We start from the raw sequence: 13,961 nt of genomic DNA, 5'->3' as shown, positions 1-13,961 counted from the left end.
GCTCCTTTTTCCTTTCTTTGTTTCCCTTCTCCTCTCGTTCCTCCACTTCAGCGTTTGAGGATCCTCTTTTTTTTTTTTTCTTCCTCCTCCCTGTGCACTCCTGAAGGCCAGCCCACGCATCTGACACGTAAAAGGTGACTGGGTAACCCATAATTCGCAGCCCCAAGTCAACAGGTAGGACCTGGTACAGGCCAGGCCCAGGGAGGAGTGATTGCCTGAGCTGTAACCTTCCCAGATTGCACGTTGGTCCCTCCGTCAGGTGTTCGGGAGGTGTGAAGACTCACCTAAGGTTGGTGCGCCCTCTTGTGTACAGGCCCCCAGTTGGAAGGAGCACGCCATCGGAGACGCTGGCAATTGTGGGGGATTTCCTCACTATGAGTCACTCATCCTCTCCATCAACGTCGACGAAATGTAAACGTAATGAGACTAATGATTCAAAGACCCTTCCTGCTGCTCCACGATTCCTCACGTTTTCACATATGGAAGACGGTCACTCCTTCTCCACGGTAAATCCGTTTATTATGCAGAAAGGTGTTGGTGCAATCGCTGGCCCTATGAAATCCTGCTCTCGTTTATGGAATGGCACCTTGCTTATGGAGACGGCTTCTGATGTTCAAGCACAACAATTACTTGCTGCCTTGCTTCTCCACGGCTACCCTGTTCGTGTCGAGGCACATAGAACTTTGAATTCTTCCTGTGGTGTGATTTACACCAGGCTGCTTGACGGTCCAGCTGAGGCTGAAATACAATCTTACCTCTCCAATCAGGGTGTCATTGCCATCCATTGTGTAATGAAAAAGATTGATTCCTCCCTGGTGCCCACCCACACTCTTTTTCTCACCTGTGGCAGGGTGGTGCTGGCATCCAAGATTAAAGCTGGCTATAAATCATCACAGTCTGGCCATACATTTCGAATCCGATGCGTTGTTACCAGTGTCATCGGTTCAATCACACCAGAACATCTTGTCGACACCCAGCCAAATGCGTAACCTGTGGCAGGGATGCACACGAGGACGATGTCCACCTCCCTCTCCATGCTGTATCAACTGCAATGGTGGCCACACCGCCTCCTCCCAGGATTGTCCCGTGTATCTAGATGAGTGGGCTGTTCAAGAGATTCAGGTAAAGGAGAAAGTGTCTTACCCAGTAGCTCGCAAGTTACTGGTTAGTCGCAAACCCTGTGTTCTCCCTTCTGGCACTTATAGTTCAGTTCTTGTTACCCCTGCTCCATGAAGGACAAACTGTCAAACTCTTGCATAAAGGGGCAGAGCTACCTACTATACAACTGGCAGGCAGGAAAGGCCAGAAGGAGTACTCCCGAGAAGACTTCCTCCGTCCCTTCAGCCAAACACCACCCAAGTCTTCCTCTACCCGGAAGGGCTTAAAGAAATTCGCTAAAGACAAACGGTCTTCCCCTTCACCAACTCGAAGATCCTGCTCCATGGTGTCGCCACATGGTCGCTTAGCCCGGCTGGCCTCTGTCTCGCCAGTGCACACCACCAACCGTTTTTCGGCGTTGGACTCCACCCACCGACCACGCAAGCACGCCGATGCTCCACATTACTTACCGATTTATTTTGACCTTCCCCCTGAGGTCGGCAGTCCATCTTATGGGGGCATCGTGCTGCTCGTACAAGATGACGTTCATAGCCAGCCCATCTCCCTGACTACCCGTCATCAAGCTATTACCTTTCGGCTATTTCTTCCCCACCTGACTTTTTCCCTCTTTACCATTTATGTACCTCCATCATTCGATGTCACCAGGGCAGACTTCCCTCAGCTTATTGTTGGGCAGCTACCTCTCCCATTTTTGCTACTTGGTGACTTTAATGTGCATCATCTCCTTTGGGGTTCTTCCAGGACCTGTCGGAGAGGTGCCCTTTTGGCTGACCTTCTTAACCAAGTCAACCTCTTCTGCCTTAATACTGGTGCACCCACTTTCCTTTCTGACTCCTCGCTCACCTATTCCCACTTGGACCTATCCTTGTGCACTGCCCAGCTTGCCCATCGTCTTGAGTGGTCCGTTCTTTCTGACACCTACTCAAGCGACCATTTCCCGTGTGCTCTCCGTTTGCTGACTCCTACCCCATCCACTTGCATACTCAAATAGCAGCTTACTAAGGCTGACTGGCAACTTTACTCCTCCGTGGCGACTTTTGCAGAACAAGGTTTTTTCAGTTGTGATGACCAGGTGGACTTGTAATGTTATTCGAGCCTCACTGTCCTTTTCTTAACTATTTTGGCCTAATTTTACTCTGAGAAGCTCAGTAATGTATGTAAATACCAAGTGAAGTGCAGCTGGTCAGCAAGAAACTCTTAAGCGTGCAATGCCCGCACCGGTAGTAGCTGTGAATCTTTGAGTATGATTTATTATATAAAAGAGGACTGTTAATCTGTATCTTTTGGAAAGAGGACGTGTTGCTAGGCCGTCGCTCAGAATGTATTGTTACATTTAATGAAAATTGCTATTTCAGTGATAAAACCGAGTAAAGTATGTGTAAGAGTTTTATGTATACAAACTTTCTGGAAGTGAAGAATAGAAATATCTTGTATTTGGAAAAGGAAGTGAACTTCATTGTCATCGCTGGCTATCAGTCAACAGAATAGCAAGTGTACAAAGTTCACTAAAATACAGGAAAGGAAATGCATTCTCTGTAGTTTTCATTCAGTACGAAACAACCTCTCATCCTTTCTTAATTGCAGTGATTGGATTATGTTCCTGTATAATAGTATGGTGCCAAACTCCACTGACCAATTTTGATGCAACAGGACGTGTAGTTTGAAGGAAGTTTTGTGTGCCAAGCAATCTCCATTTCTCACGAAAAGCAGGTTGCTGTTTGATCTTATTTACTTACAACAGTGGTCCCTTAGGTATGAAGAGTTACGAAAATTTGGGCTCAAAGCTATCCACAACATGACCAAGTAACTAACAGAGTCCTATTTTAAACCTTGAAGAACAATAACTTCCTCCAAATTCCATAATACGTCACCAACTGGTGCAGAAGCTGATCATTTAAGGAGGCAGCAACCAAAATTCAGGTACCATTTACAACTTATAGTAAAGTCGCAATGAAAAATCAATTTCTCTCTCCAAACACATATATAAATATTCATGCTATTAAGATAAATCATTTTATAGACAATCTCACAGTTGTTATCCTTACTACTGCAGAACATTCCATTCCTCGCACTTCCTCTTTACCACGTCATGCCCCAGTCCCTTGGTGGACTGAGGTGTGCTGCGACGTAATTTGTGCACAGTGACGTGCTCACCTTGTTTTTAACCGCCACCCTTTGCTGGAAAACTGCGTTAATTATAAACAGATGTCTGCAAAGTGTTGTCGAGTTCTCTGGGATAGCAAAAGAGCTACTTGGATTTCATTCACTAGTTCTTTTAACAGTATCCACACCTTCCTCTGTCATGTGGATCAACCTCCGACAGCTCTCTGGAACCAAGATCCGTTCCCCAATTTCCAGCCTGACAGTAGCTATCTTCAACTCCTTGGGCCACCTTTTTACAGAAGTTTCGAGCTCTTCCCACTATCACCCTGCCCTTATCCAAAGGAAATGAGGGGAGGCGGCGCGGGCGATACCCTTCTCTTCTCCAAATCGTGAGTGCTACAATACCGCCTTCACTATGAGGGAGCTAGATCATGCTCCCAGTTCATCCCCATCCTCCTCCCCAGGGCCAGATGCTATCAACATTCAGATATTGCAGCACCTCTCTCTTGCGGGGAAAGCACTTTAACACACAAAACCGCATCTGGGCTGAGGACACATTTCTTGGACGCTGGCTTGAAACCACAGTCATACCCATACGTAAGCCCGGTAAGGACAGAAACCTTCCTTCTAGCTACCACCCCATCTTTCTTACCAGCTACATTTTCAAGGTGATGGAACGTATGATTCATGCCCGGCTGGTGTGGTGGCTCAAATCTCGCCATTTACTCAAAAGTGCACAGTGTGGATTTTGAGTGCGGCATTCTGCACTTGACCACCTCGTTACTTTGTCCACCCATGTCATGAATGGTTTTCTGTGGAAATCCCAGACTGTGGCCATGTTTTTCGATTTGTAGAAGGCCTACGACACCTGCTGGAGAACTGGTATCCTCCGTACTCTGCCCTGTTTTCTTCGGGCATTTTTACAAGACCGAGTTTTCAAGGTGCGTGTGGGTTCTGCTTTGTCGGACACCCTTATTCAGGCAAATGGTGTGCCTCACGGTTCCGTCCTGAGCATCATCCTCTTTGCTATTGCCATTAACCCTATCATGGCCTGTCTCCCGCCGGGCGTCTCTGGCTCCCTTTTTGTCGATGATTTTGCCATCTATAGCAGTTCTCCACAGACCTGCCTCACTAAGCGGCATCTTAAGTGCTGTCTCGTTCGGCTTCACTCCTGCAGCATCACCAATGGCTTTCGCTTTTCCACTGACAAAACCATCTGTATGAATTTCTGCCAGCACAAATGGTTTCTCCCACCATCTCTACATCTTGGGCCTGTTGCCTTTCCGTTCTTTGACACTACGTAATTCCTGGGGCTCATGCTCGATAGGAAACCGCCTTCGTCCTCCCATGTTTCTCATCTGGCAGCCCGCTTTACACAGTCCCTCAGTGTCCTGTGTGTCCTCAATGGTACTTCTTGGGGTGCTACCCTCCTCCTTTTGTACCGCTCCCTTGTCCATTCGAAACTCGGCTATGGGTGCTTTGTTTATGCATCTGCACGCCCATCCCTTTTACACCGTCTCGACACTCTCCATCATTATGGCATCCATTTGGCGACGCGTGCCTTTTACACCAGCCGGGTTGAGAGTCTGTATGCTGAAGCTGCTGTACTACCACTTTCCTACCGCTGTGACTTTCGCCTCAGCAGGTATGCATGCCGTTTGTCTGCCATGCGTGGCCACCCTTCCTATGCCTCCTTCTTTGATGATTCCTTTGATCGTCAGTATGGGGCTCATCCCTCATCTCTGTTACCTCTTGGAGCCCACTTTCTACGGTGGCTTAATGTCACACTGCCTGTAACTTTCCCCGTGGGTGTGAACCTTTCACCACCTTGGCTTCATGAAGCAGCCCATGTTAACTTTGGCCTTCATTGGCTTCCTAAGGATATTACTCCAGCCTCAGTCTATCGCATTCAGTTTCACGACCTTCACATGGAATTTAGCAATAGTACCTTTGTATACAGTGATGGCTCTCGGACTGACCGTGGGGTTGGGTGTGCATTCATCATTGGCACCCGTGTCTTTTGATATCAGCTTCCAGCCCATTCCTCAGTATTTACAGCCAAGCTTTTCGTCTTGTACCAGATCGCAGGGTACATCCGGCAACACAGCCTTCCCAATTATGTCCTGTGCGCCGACTCGGTCAGCACCGCCAAAGTCTCTGTGCACTGTACACTGCTCATCCCTTAGTGCAGTGGGTACAGGAAAACTTGTCACTTGCTCACTCTTGGTGGAGCCAATGTCATGTTTCTTCGGGTCCCTGGTCATATCGATCTGCCAGGAAACGAAGCTGCTGACGCTGCTGCCAATGCTGCAGTCCTCTTACCTCAGCCCGCCAGTACCTTTGTTTCCTCCGATGATCTCTGCGTTGCCGTCTGTCAGGAGGTGGTGTACCTTTGGCATCTCCACTGGTCATCCCTTCATGGGAATAAGCTTTGGCATATGAAGCCTCTCCTGGCGCCTTGGACGACCTCCTCTCGGCCCTTCCGCTGAGAGGAGATTATTTTAACTTGGCTGTGTATTGGGCACTGCCTTTTTAGCCATCATCATTTGCTCAGTGGCACTACCACACCACTTTGTATGCATTGCGCCTAAATTTTAACTGTCTGCCACTACCTCCTGGAATGCCCTTTTTTTAATAATTTACGTTCCATCTTAGGTTTGGCATCTGGTTTATCAGCTGTTTTAGCAAATGACGTGTGGGCTGTCGCTCGTGTTTTACGTTTTACCTGCTGAAGCAATATGGTGAAGGCAGTTTAATTTTTAATTTTGGATCTCCCTTTTTGTAAGGTGTTTTTTAGTCCTTTTCTCACGTGTCTCATTCAGATGTCTCCTATTCTTTCCATTGGGACTGACATATTGCGTTTCCCTTGCCTCTGTGTTTGCGTTCTATAGTTTTGACTTGGGCACGTATGGTCTCAGTTGTTTTTTGCGCCCTAAAACAAAACAAAACAAACAAATAGCCTTAAGAAAACTATCAGTTTCTATAACTATTTTGCAATTAAATTTTTTATCTGGAGTTACTTACTTATTTCCTCTGCCAGATTCCGATAGCCTGCCTTTCTTTTTAATTTGTGGGAGATAGCTGTGTGAAGTGCCTGTTGCCACATTGGCCCTAAGCTGAACTTGCTGCACGGTAATGTTCCTTCCCTAAGAGGACTTGTCTTCCATAAACATTATAACACGTCTCGAGACCTGACTATTCAGTTTTCTGCCTGTCAGTTTTCAAGTACTAATAGGCATCATAATTTCAATCTGAAGTCACTGTGTACTACTAATAGAAACTCAGGAAAACACTAAGGATGATAGAACTTGTACTGCACACACAACGGACACACGTGGCAAACTGAAAACAGTCAGATGTATTAGTGCTGAACAGTACCCCTCTGCCCATGTGTTGTGGGCACCTGTTAGTCACATTGTAACGGTCGGGAAGATTTCGGATATCTGGTGCGGAGTGTATTTCAGGTATGACAGTTCACACCTAAAGCTGTTGGACAAGGAGGTGCAAAGACAGATTTTTCACAATCTCTCCCACTATTCCAGTCCCCCTCCCCAACAAAAAGGCCACATACCATATGGATGATTGACTGATCTGGCCTTGTAACACTAACCGAAATTGCCTTGCTGTTCTGGTACTGCGAACGGCTGAAAGCGAGGGGAAACTACAGCCGTAATTTATCCCGAGAGCATGCAGCTTTACTGTATGATTGAATGATGGTGGCGTCCTCTTGGGTAAAATATTCCCGAGGTAAAATAGTCCCCCATTCGGATCTCTGGGCAAGGACTACTCAAGAGGACGTCGTTATCGGGAGAAAGAAAACTGGCATTCTATGGATTGGAGTGTGGAATGTCAGATCCCTTAATCGGGCAGATAGGTCAGAAAATTTAAAAAGGGAAATGGATAGGTTAAAGTTAGATATAGTGGGAATTAGTGAAGTTCGGTGGCAGGAGGAACAAGACTTTTGGTCAGGTGAATACAGGGTTATAAATACAAAATCAAATAGGGGTAATGCAGGAGTAGGTTTAATAATGAATAACAAAATAGGAGTGCGGGTAAGCTACTACAAACAGCATAGTAAATGCATTATTATGGCCAAGATAGACACGAAGCCCATGCCGACTACAGTAGTGCAAGTTTATATGCCAACTAGCTCTGCAGATGATGAAGAAATTGATGAAATGTATGATGAGATAAAAGATATTATTCAGATAGTGAAGGGAGAAGAAAATTTAATAGTCATGGGTGACTGGAATTCGAGAGTAGGAAAATGGAGAGAAGGAAACATAGTAGGTGAATATGGATTGGGGCTAAGAAATGAAAGAGGAAGCCGCCTGGTAGAATTTTGCACAGGGCATCACTTAATCATAGCTAACACATGGTTCAAGCATCATGAAAGAAGGTTGTATACATTGAAGAACCCTGGAGATACTAAAAGGTATCAGATAGATTATATAATGGTAAGACAGAGATTTAGGAACCAGGTTTTAAATTGTAAGACATTTCCAGGGGCAGATGTGGACTCTGACCACAATCTATTGGTTATGAACTGTAGATTAAAACTGAAGAAACTGCAAAAAGGTGGGAATTTAAGGAGATGGGACCTGGATAAACTGAAAGAACCAGAGGTTGTACAGCGTTTTAGGGAGAGCATAAGGGAACAATTGACAGGAATGGGGGAAAGAAATACAGTAGAAGAAGAATGGGTAGCTTTGAGGGGTGAAATAGTGAAGGCAGCAGAGGATCAAATAGGTAAAATGATGAGGGCTAGTAGAAACCCTTGGGTAACAGAATAAATATTGAATTTAATTGATGAAAGGAGAAAACATAAAAATGTAGTAAATGCAGCAGGCAAAAAGGAATACAAACATCTCAAAAATGAGATCGACAGGAAGTGCAAAACTGCTAAGCAGGGATGGCTAGAGGACAAATTGTAGGATGTAGAGGCTTATCTCACTAGGGTTAAGATAGATACTGCCTACAGGAAAATTAAAGAAACCTTTGGAGAAAGGAGAACCACTTGCATGAATATCAAGAGCTTTGATGGAAACCCAGTTCTAAGCAAAGAAGGGAAAGCAGAAAGGTGGAAGGAGTATATAGAGGGTGGATACAAGGGCGTTGTACTTATAGAGGGTGTATACAAGGGTGTTGTACTTGAGGACAGTATTATGGAAATGAAAGAGGATGTAGATGAAGATGAAATGGGAGATATGATACTGCGTGAAGAGTTTGACAGAGCACTGAAAGACCTGAGTCGAAACAAGGCCCCTGGAGTAGACAATATTCCATTAGAACTACTGACAGCCTTGGGAGAGCCAGTCCTGACAAAACTATACCATCTGGTGAGCAAGATGTACGAGACAGGCAAAATACCCTCAGACTTCAAGAAAAATATAATAATTTCAATCCCAAAGAAAGCAGGTGTTGACAGGTGTGAAAATTACCGAACTATCAGTTTAATAAGTCACAGCTGCAAAATACTAACGCGAATTATTTACAGACGAATGGAAAACTGATAGAAACCGACCTTGGGGAAGATCAGTTTGGATTCCGTAGAAATGTTGGAACATGTGAGGCAATACTAACCCTACGACTTATCTTAGAAGAAAGATTAAGGAAAGGCAAACCTAAGTTTCTAGCATTTGTAGACTTAGAGAAAGCTTTTGACAATGTTGACTGGAATACTCTCTTTCAAATTCTGAAGGTGGCAGGGGTAAAATACAGGGAGCGAAAGGCTATTTATAATTTGTACAGAAAGCAGATGGCAGTTACAAGAGTCGAGGGGTATGAAAGGAAAGCAGTGGTTGGGAAGGGAGTGAGACAGGGTTGTAGCCTATCCCTGATGCTATTCAATCTGTATATTGAGCAAGCAATAAAGGAAACAAAAGAAAGGTTAGGAGTAGGTATTAAAATCCATGGAGAAGAAATAAAAACTTTGAGATTCGCTGATGACATTGTAATTCTGTCAGAGACAGCAAAGGACTTGGAAGAGCAGTTGAACGGAATGGACAGTGTCTTGAAAGGAGGATATAAGATGAACATCAACAAAAGCAAAACGAGGATAATGGAATGTAGTCAAATTAAGTCGGGTGATGCTGAGGGAATTAGATTAGGAAATGAGACACTTAAAGTAGTAAAGGAGTTTTGCTATTTGGGGAGCAAAATAACTGAAGATGGTCAAAGTAGAGAGGATATAAAATGTAGACTGGCAATGGCAAGGAAAGCGTTTCTGAAGAAGTAAAATTTGTTAGCATCGAGTATTGATTTAAATGTCAGGAAGTCGTTTCTGAAAGTATTTGTATGGAGTGTAGCCATGTGTGGAAGTGAAACATGGACGATAAATAGTTTGGACAAGAAGAGAATAGAAGCTTTCGAAATGTGCTGCTACAGAAGAATGTTGAAGATCAGATGGGTAAATCACATAACTAATGAGGAGGTATTGAATAGAATTAGGGAGAAGAGGAGCATGTGGCACAACGTGACTAGGAGAAGGAACGGTTGGTAGGACATGTTCTGAGACATCGAGGGATCACCAATTTAGTATGGGAGGGCAGTGTGGAGGGTAAAAATCGTAGAGGGAGACCAAGAGATGAATACACTAAGCAGATTCAGAAGGATGTAGGCTGCTGTAGGTACTGGGAGATGAAGAAGCTTGCACAGGATAGAGTAGCATGGAGAGCTGCATCAAACCATTCTCAGGACTGAAGACCACAACAACAACAACAACAACACCATGCAATCAGGCAATCTTGGAGGCCAGTGGTGCAATGCAAGATCCGTACACTCCTTGTGACTAGTCCACTGTCATGGCAGCTCATTGTAAAGAAATACTTCTACATGCAAGTGCTCCGTCCTGTGCCAGTTTAATTTTTAACTTGTTCTTGGGATTGTGGAGGAAGTCAATCACTAACATGTCCAGATATGTCATTTCTGAAACTGAGAATGCAAGCTGCACCAGGGAGAATCCTATCGGCAACCACATTAAGTGGCTCAAAGGTAAACTTTTAGTTTTGATGTGGAAGTTAAAATTTAACCCATTCATGTAGAAGATATAGTCTTGTGCAATAAGATGAATGTTTGTGAAGCACCTCTTACATTTGATGTATGTAATTAAAATTTCTGTGCTGTAAAGAAGTACGTTGGAGTGAAAAATATTTCCATCACACGTTTCTGTTAGTGAATTCACATTTGTTTTTAATTAGATAAAAATTTTTGAATTATTTTTTTATGAATGTAATTTTTGAAATTAACAGCTAAATCTCTTTTTCTGTAGAAAATGTGGGCTGTCTGTGACTTGGCAATGAGCCTCATAATGTCAAAAACAACTAATTTTGACATGAAGGAGTTCCCATCCGAGGCTCGTATACCAACTATGTACTTCCGAAGGCATGAAGATAATATCTTTGTTAACACGAGAATCTACATACCACCAGAGCTTCAGTCGTCAGCGAAGCGGAATGTACCAAGTTCCACAAATAACACTATTGGGGCACCAATTACTGGCACAATTAGTGGTACAGGAGTGGCAGATCGAGGTGCTCGTAAAGCAAGGGGTCGCCCTACTCGACCAGTTCCATCTAATACTGGCATTGGTGCAACTGGTGAAAATGATGTAAAGGTAGGAGTGGCTGATTTGCTGTTGAAGGGAAGCTTTGTAGCAATTATTCATTGTATCTTCTAATAGCTTTTTGTCTATTCAACTCATTTGTGCATTATGATCTTGAATTGATCCTTGCTTGACTGTTGTGGTGCTTGAAAAGAAAGATATCAGTGAAAAAACATATCAGTCTGTTCAGAATGAACTAATTTCATGAAGCTGTATTTTATTAACTAAATGCCACATGCATGATTCCACCAGTCACATTTTATCCTAAGAGAGAGAGGAGAGGAGAGGAGGGGGGGGGGGGGGGTAGTGTGTGGGTGGGTGGGCGGTCGGGCGTGCGCGCGCGCGCGCACGTGTGACTGTTCTGCTACTACTGAGTAACTTCAGTGACTGTAAACATAAAAGAATCACAGCGATCTGCTCAGGTACTTTGGAAGGAATTCTCATATTTTTTGACATGTCCTGTGCCTGATGTGGTGGACACACACCAGATACTTGTAGCATGAAACAAAATATGAAAATCAGTAGCAAGAATGTGACTTGTTTGGAATTATGTAGTATTTTTTCTTAATAAAGCATGGATTCATTAAATCAATTCATGTTTTAAAAAATAACACACTACTAAAGCCTGCTCGTTTACAAAAGGTATGAAATGATTTGCTTTAATGCTTCACATTTGCATGAAAAAGAAAAATCTGTGATGCCACAGCTATGAATGTTGTTTCAACAGTCCTTCGCAATCACGTTACATGTTCATTATAATATGATTGGACGGATAAAAAATCTACTCACTTAGTAGTGGCAGGAGACAGTACATATAAAAATTAAGGAAATGTCGAAGCTTTCAGAGCCAGTGGCTCCGTCTTCTGGCAGAAGGGTTGAAGGGGAACGAAGAAGGATGAAGGAAAAGGACTGGCAAGGTTTAGGAAATGGAGAGAGTTACGGAAAAGTCTCCCAGAACCCCAGCTCAGGGGAGACATATGGGATGGGATGAGAAGGAAAGACGGTATCAGTCTGATTGATTCAGTCTTTCCTTTTCATACTGTCCAGTAAAGTCTCCCATCACCAAGGCTTCTGGGCTACTTTTCCGTAACTCTTCCCATTTTCTAAACCTCAACAGTCCTGTTCTTTCACCCCTCTTCCTTCCCCATCAACACTTCTGTCAGAAGGAGGAGCCACTGGCTCTGAAAGCTTGCACATTTCTTTAACTTTTATATGTTTTTTCTCCTATCACTTCTGGTGAGGAGATTTTTTATATGTCCAATTTTTGTATATTTTCAAAAATTGATTACTTTCATTTACATGTTCATTATTTTAACTTTGTAGATCATCCTTAATGCACATGCCAGAATATTCAGCATTCATGCATGATGGTTTTCATGTCATACCACGACAGCTGCTGCCTAATACTTAACAGCTAATATTGTTTGAAGATGCATGCTGTGTAGTAAAATAAATGACTTTTGATGTCATCAGAAAGAAAGGAGCATCACTATGTCTCTCCCCCCCCCCTCTCCCCCTCCCTCTCCCTTATCTCTCTCTCTCCCCCTCTCTGTCTCCCCCCCCCCCTCTCTTTTGTTGCTTGCCCCCCCCCCCCCCCTTTTCCTCCATTGAGTGGTTGCTTGTTCACTATGACAGTAGCTACTGATCAGTAGAATGGTACTATTTCTTTGAATGAACATACAAAACTGACAATGTACTGAAACTGTTAGTAGTGGTGGGCAAAACCAAGATCTCTGTTCTGAGAGATCAAAAGGAATTAAATACATACATGTGAAGTGAGGAGAGAGGACTTTTAAAGAGTGCAGCTGGCTACAGAGCAAAAGTTTACAGTGCAGCTTGGGTACAATTACTTACCCCAGCAGTCAGTCGATGATGAAACATTGGACCTCAAAAGTTGCCTTTTCAGCTGACTTAACAGTGATTGATTAAACTGTCACTGTTACTTCTAAGTAGCCATTGTGGGACCAAAAACAAAGCTGTAAATTCTGTTACTTTAAAAGTGAGTGTTCATTTCAAACCGTCAGATTTTTTTAAATTTTTTTTTAAACAGCATTGGATAAAAGAAATTAAAAAACAACGTTTGTGTGTGTGTGTGTGTGTGTGTGTGTGTGTGTGTGTGTGTGTGTGCTGAACATTCAGTGCAACTACAGGCTCTCAGAAATTTTAGAATGGAACAAGTTGTAATGAAATTCCGTGGGATTGTGCTAAAGCAGATGTAAAGTATGCATGATCTTGTTTTCATTGTTCCTTTTTTAATGCATCTTCCTGTGTCAATTTCTATTAAATTTAACACTTAAACAAGTGAAAACTGTTGCCTGAATTACTATAGTAAGAGCCAATTATAAACAAATACGCATCAGAGTACTGAGTAGTGCGCAACTTTTTTATATTCTGTTTGAGCAAGTGCTGTTGGCACAAGCCAGTCCACAACATGAAATACAAGACAGCAATCTTGAGTGCAGTATTCAAATACTGAAGATTGGTTTTCAGGAACTTGTGAGAATTAAGAATAGTTCAATCCTCAGAATAGTTACCATTAATTTATTGGCCTGCATTTGGCTTACATTTTCGGTCTTGTTCAACACTTATCAGTTGCTGAAACCTAAAGGATGTGTGCATAATTATCAGTTTTGTATTTTTATCCTTCACTATAAACTTTTGTTTCGCGAAGCGGCAGAAAGTCCGTTAACATGAAGACATTTCATAAATATAATCTTACATGCTTTGACACTAATCAGATTGCAAAAAGTCATCTTTTTAATAACATTCTCAACTAAAGAGAGATTTGGGGGGGGGGGACCAGCAACCAAATGTGTACAAACTGGTTCATTGCTGACTTATCAGTGACCAGATGTTTGCATGTGTAGTGGGAGGTAGAGGGGGGGAGGGGTAGAGATATATAATAATGCCACAGGAAGAGTTAAAACTTGACCACTGAATTTCAAAAATCTATTATTGTGTTAGACTGTTGTATCTTTTTCTGTAGAATTGTAAAATAAGAAACATATTACCAGTGTCATTTCCTATGTTATACAATTTACGTGTCAGTTGGTACAAAAAATATTAACATCTCAAAAGAGTCGGGAATCTCCTATTATCTGTCACTCCACACTATCTTCTATCTCAAGGTGATGCA

At 43.1% G+C, this 13,961-nt stretch overlaps 1 protein-coding gene across 2 annotated transcripts in view; it reads left to right on the top strand.

Moving 5' to 3' along the window:
- The window catches only part of LOC124619907 (sister chromatid cohesion protein PDS5 homolog B-B), a 188,039-nt gene that overhangs the window by 153,796 nt on the left and 20,282 nt on the right, over positions 1–13,961 (top strand). For both annotated transcript variants that reach the window (XM_047146541.1, XM_047146540.1), the window contains exon 20: positions 10,493–10,837. In XM_047146541.1, the coding sequence (XP_047002497.1) occupies positions 10,493–10,837 (345 nt within the window). The remainder of the gene's footprint in view (positions 1–10,492; positions 10,838–13,961) is intronic.

This window comes from Schistocerca americana, chromosome 6 (genome assembly GCF_021461395.2).
Source record: "Schistocerca americana isolate TAMUIC-IGC-003095 chromosome 6, iqSchAmer2.1, whole genome shotgun sequence".
NCBI classification, from domain to species: domain Eukaryota; kingdom Metazoa; phylum Arthropoda; class Insecta; order Orthoptera; family Acrididae; genus Schistocerca; species Schistocerca americana.
Note: the sequence above shows the minus strand (reverse complement) of the source record. Positions and strands in the feature narration are given on the sequence as shown.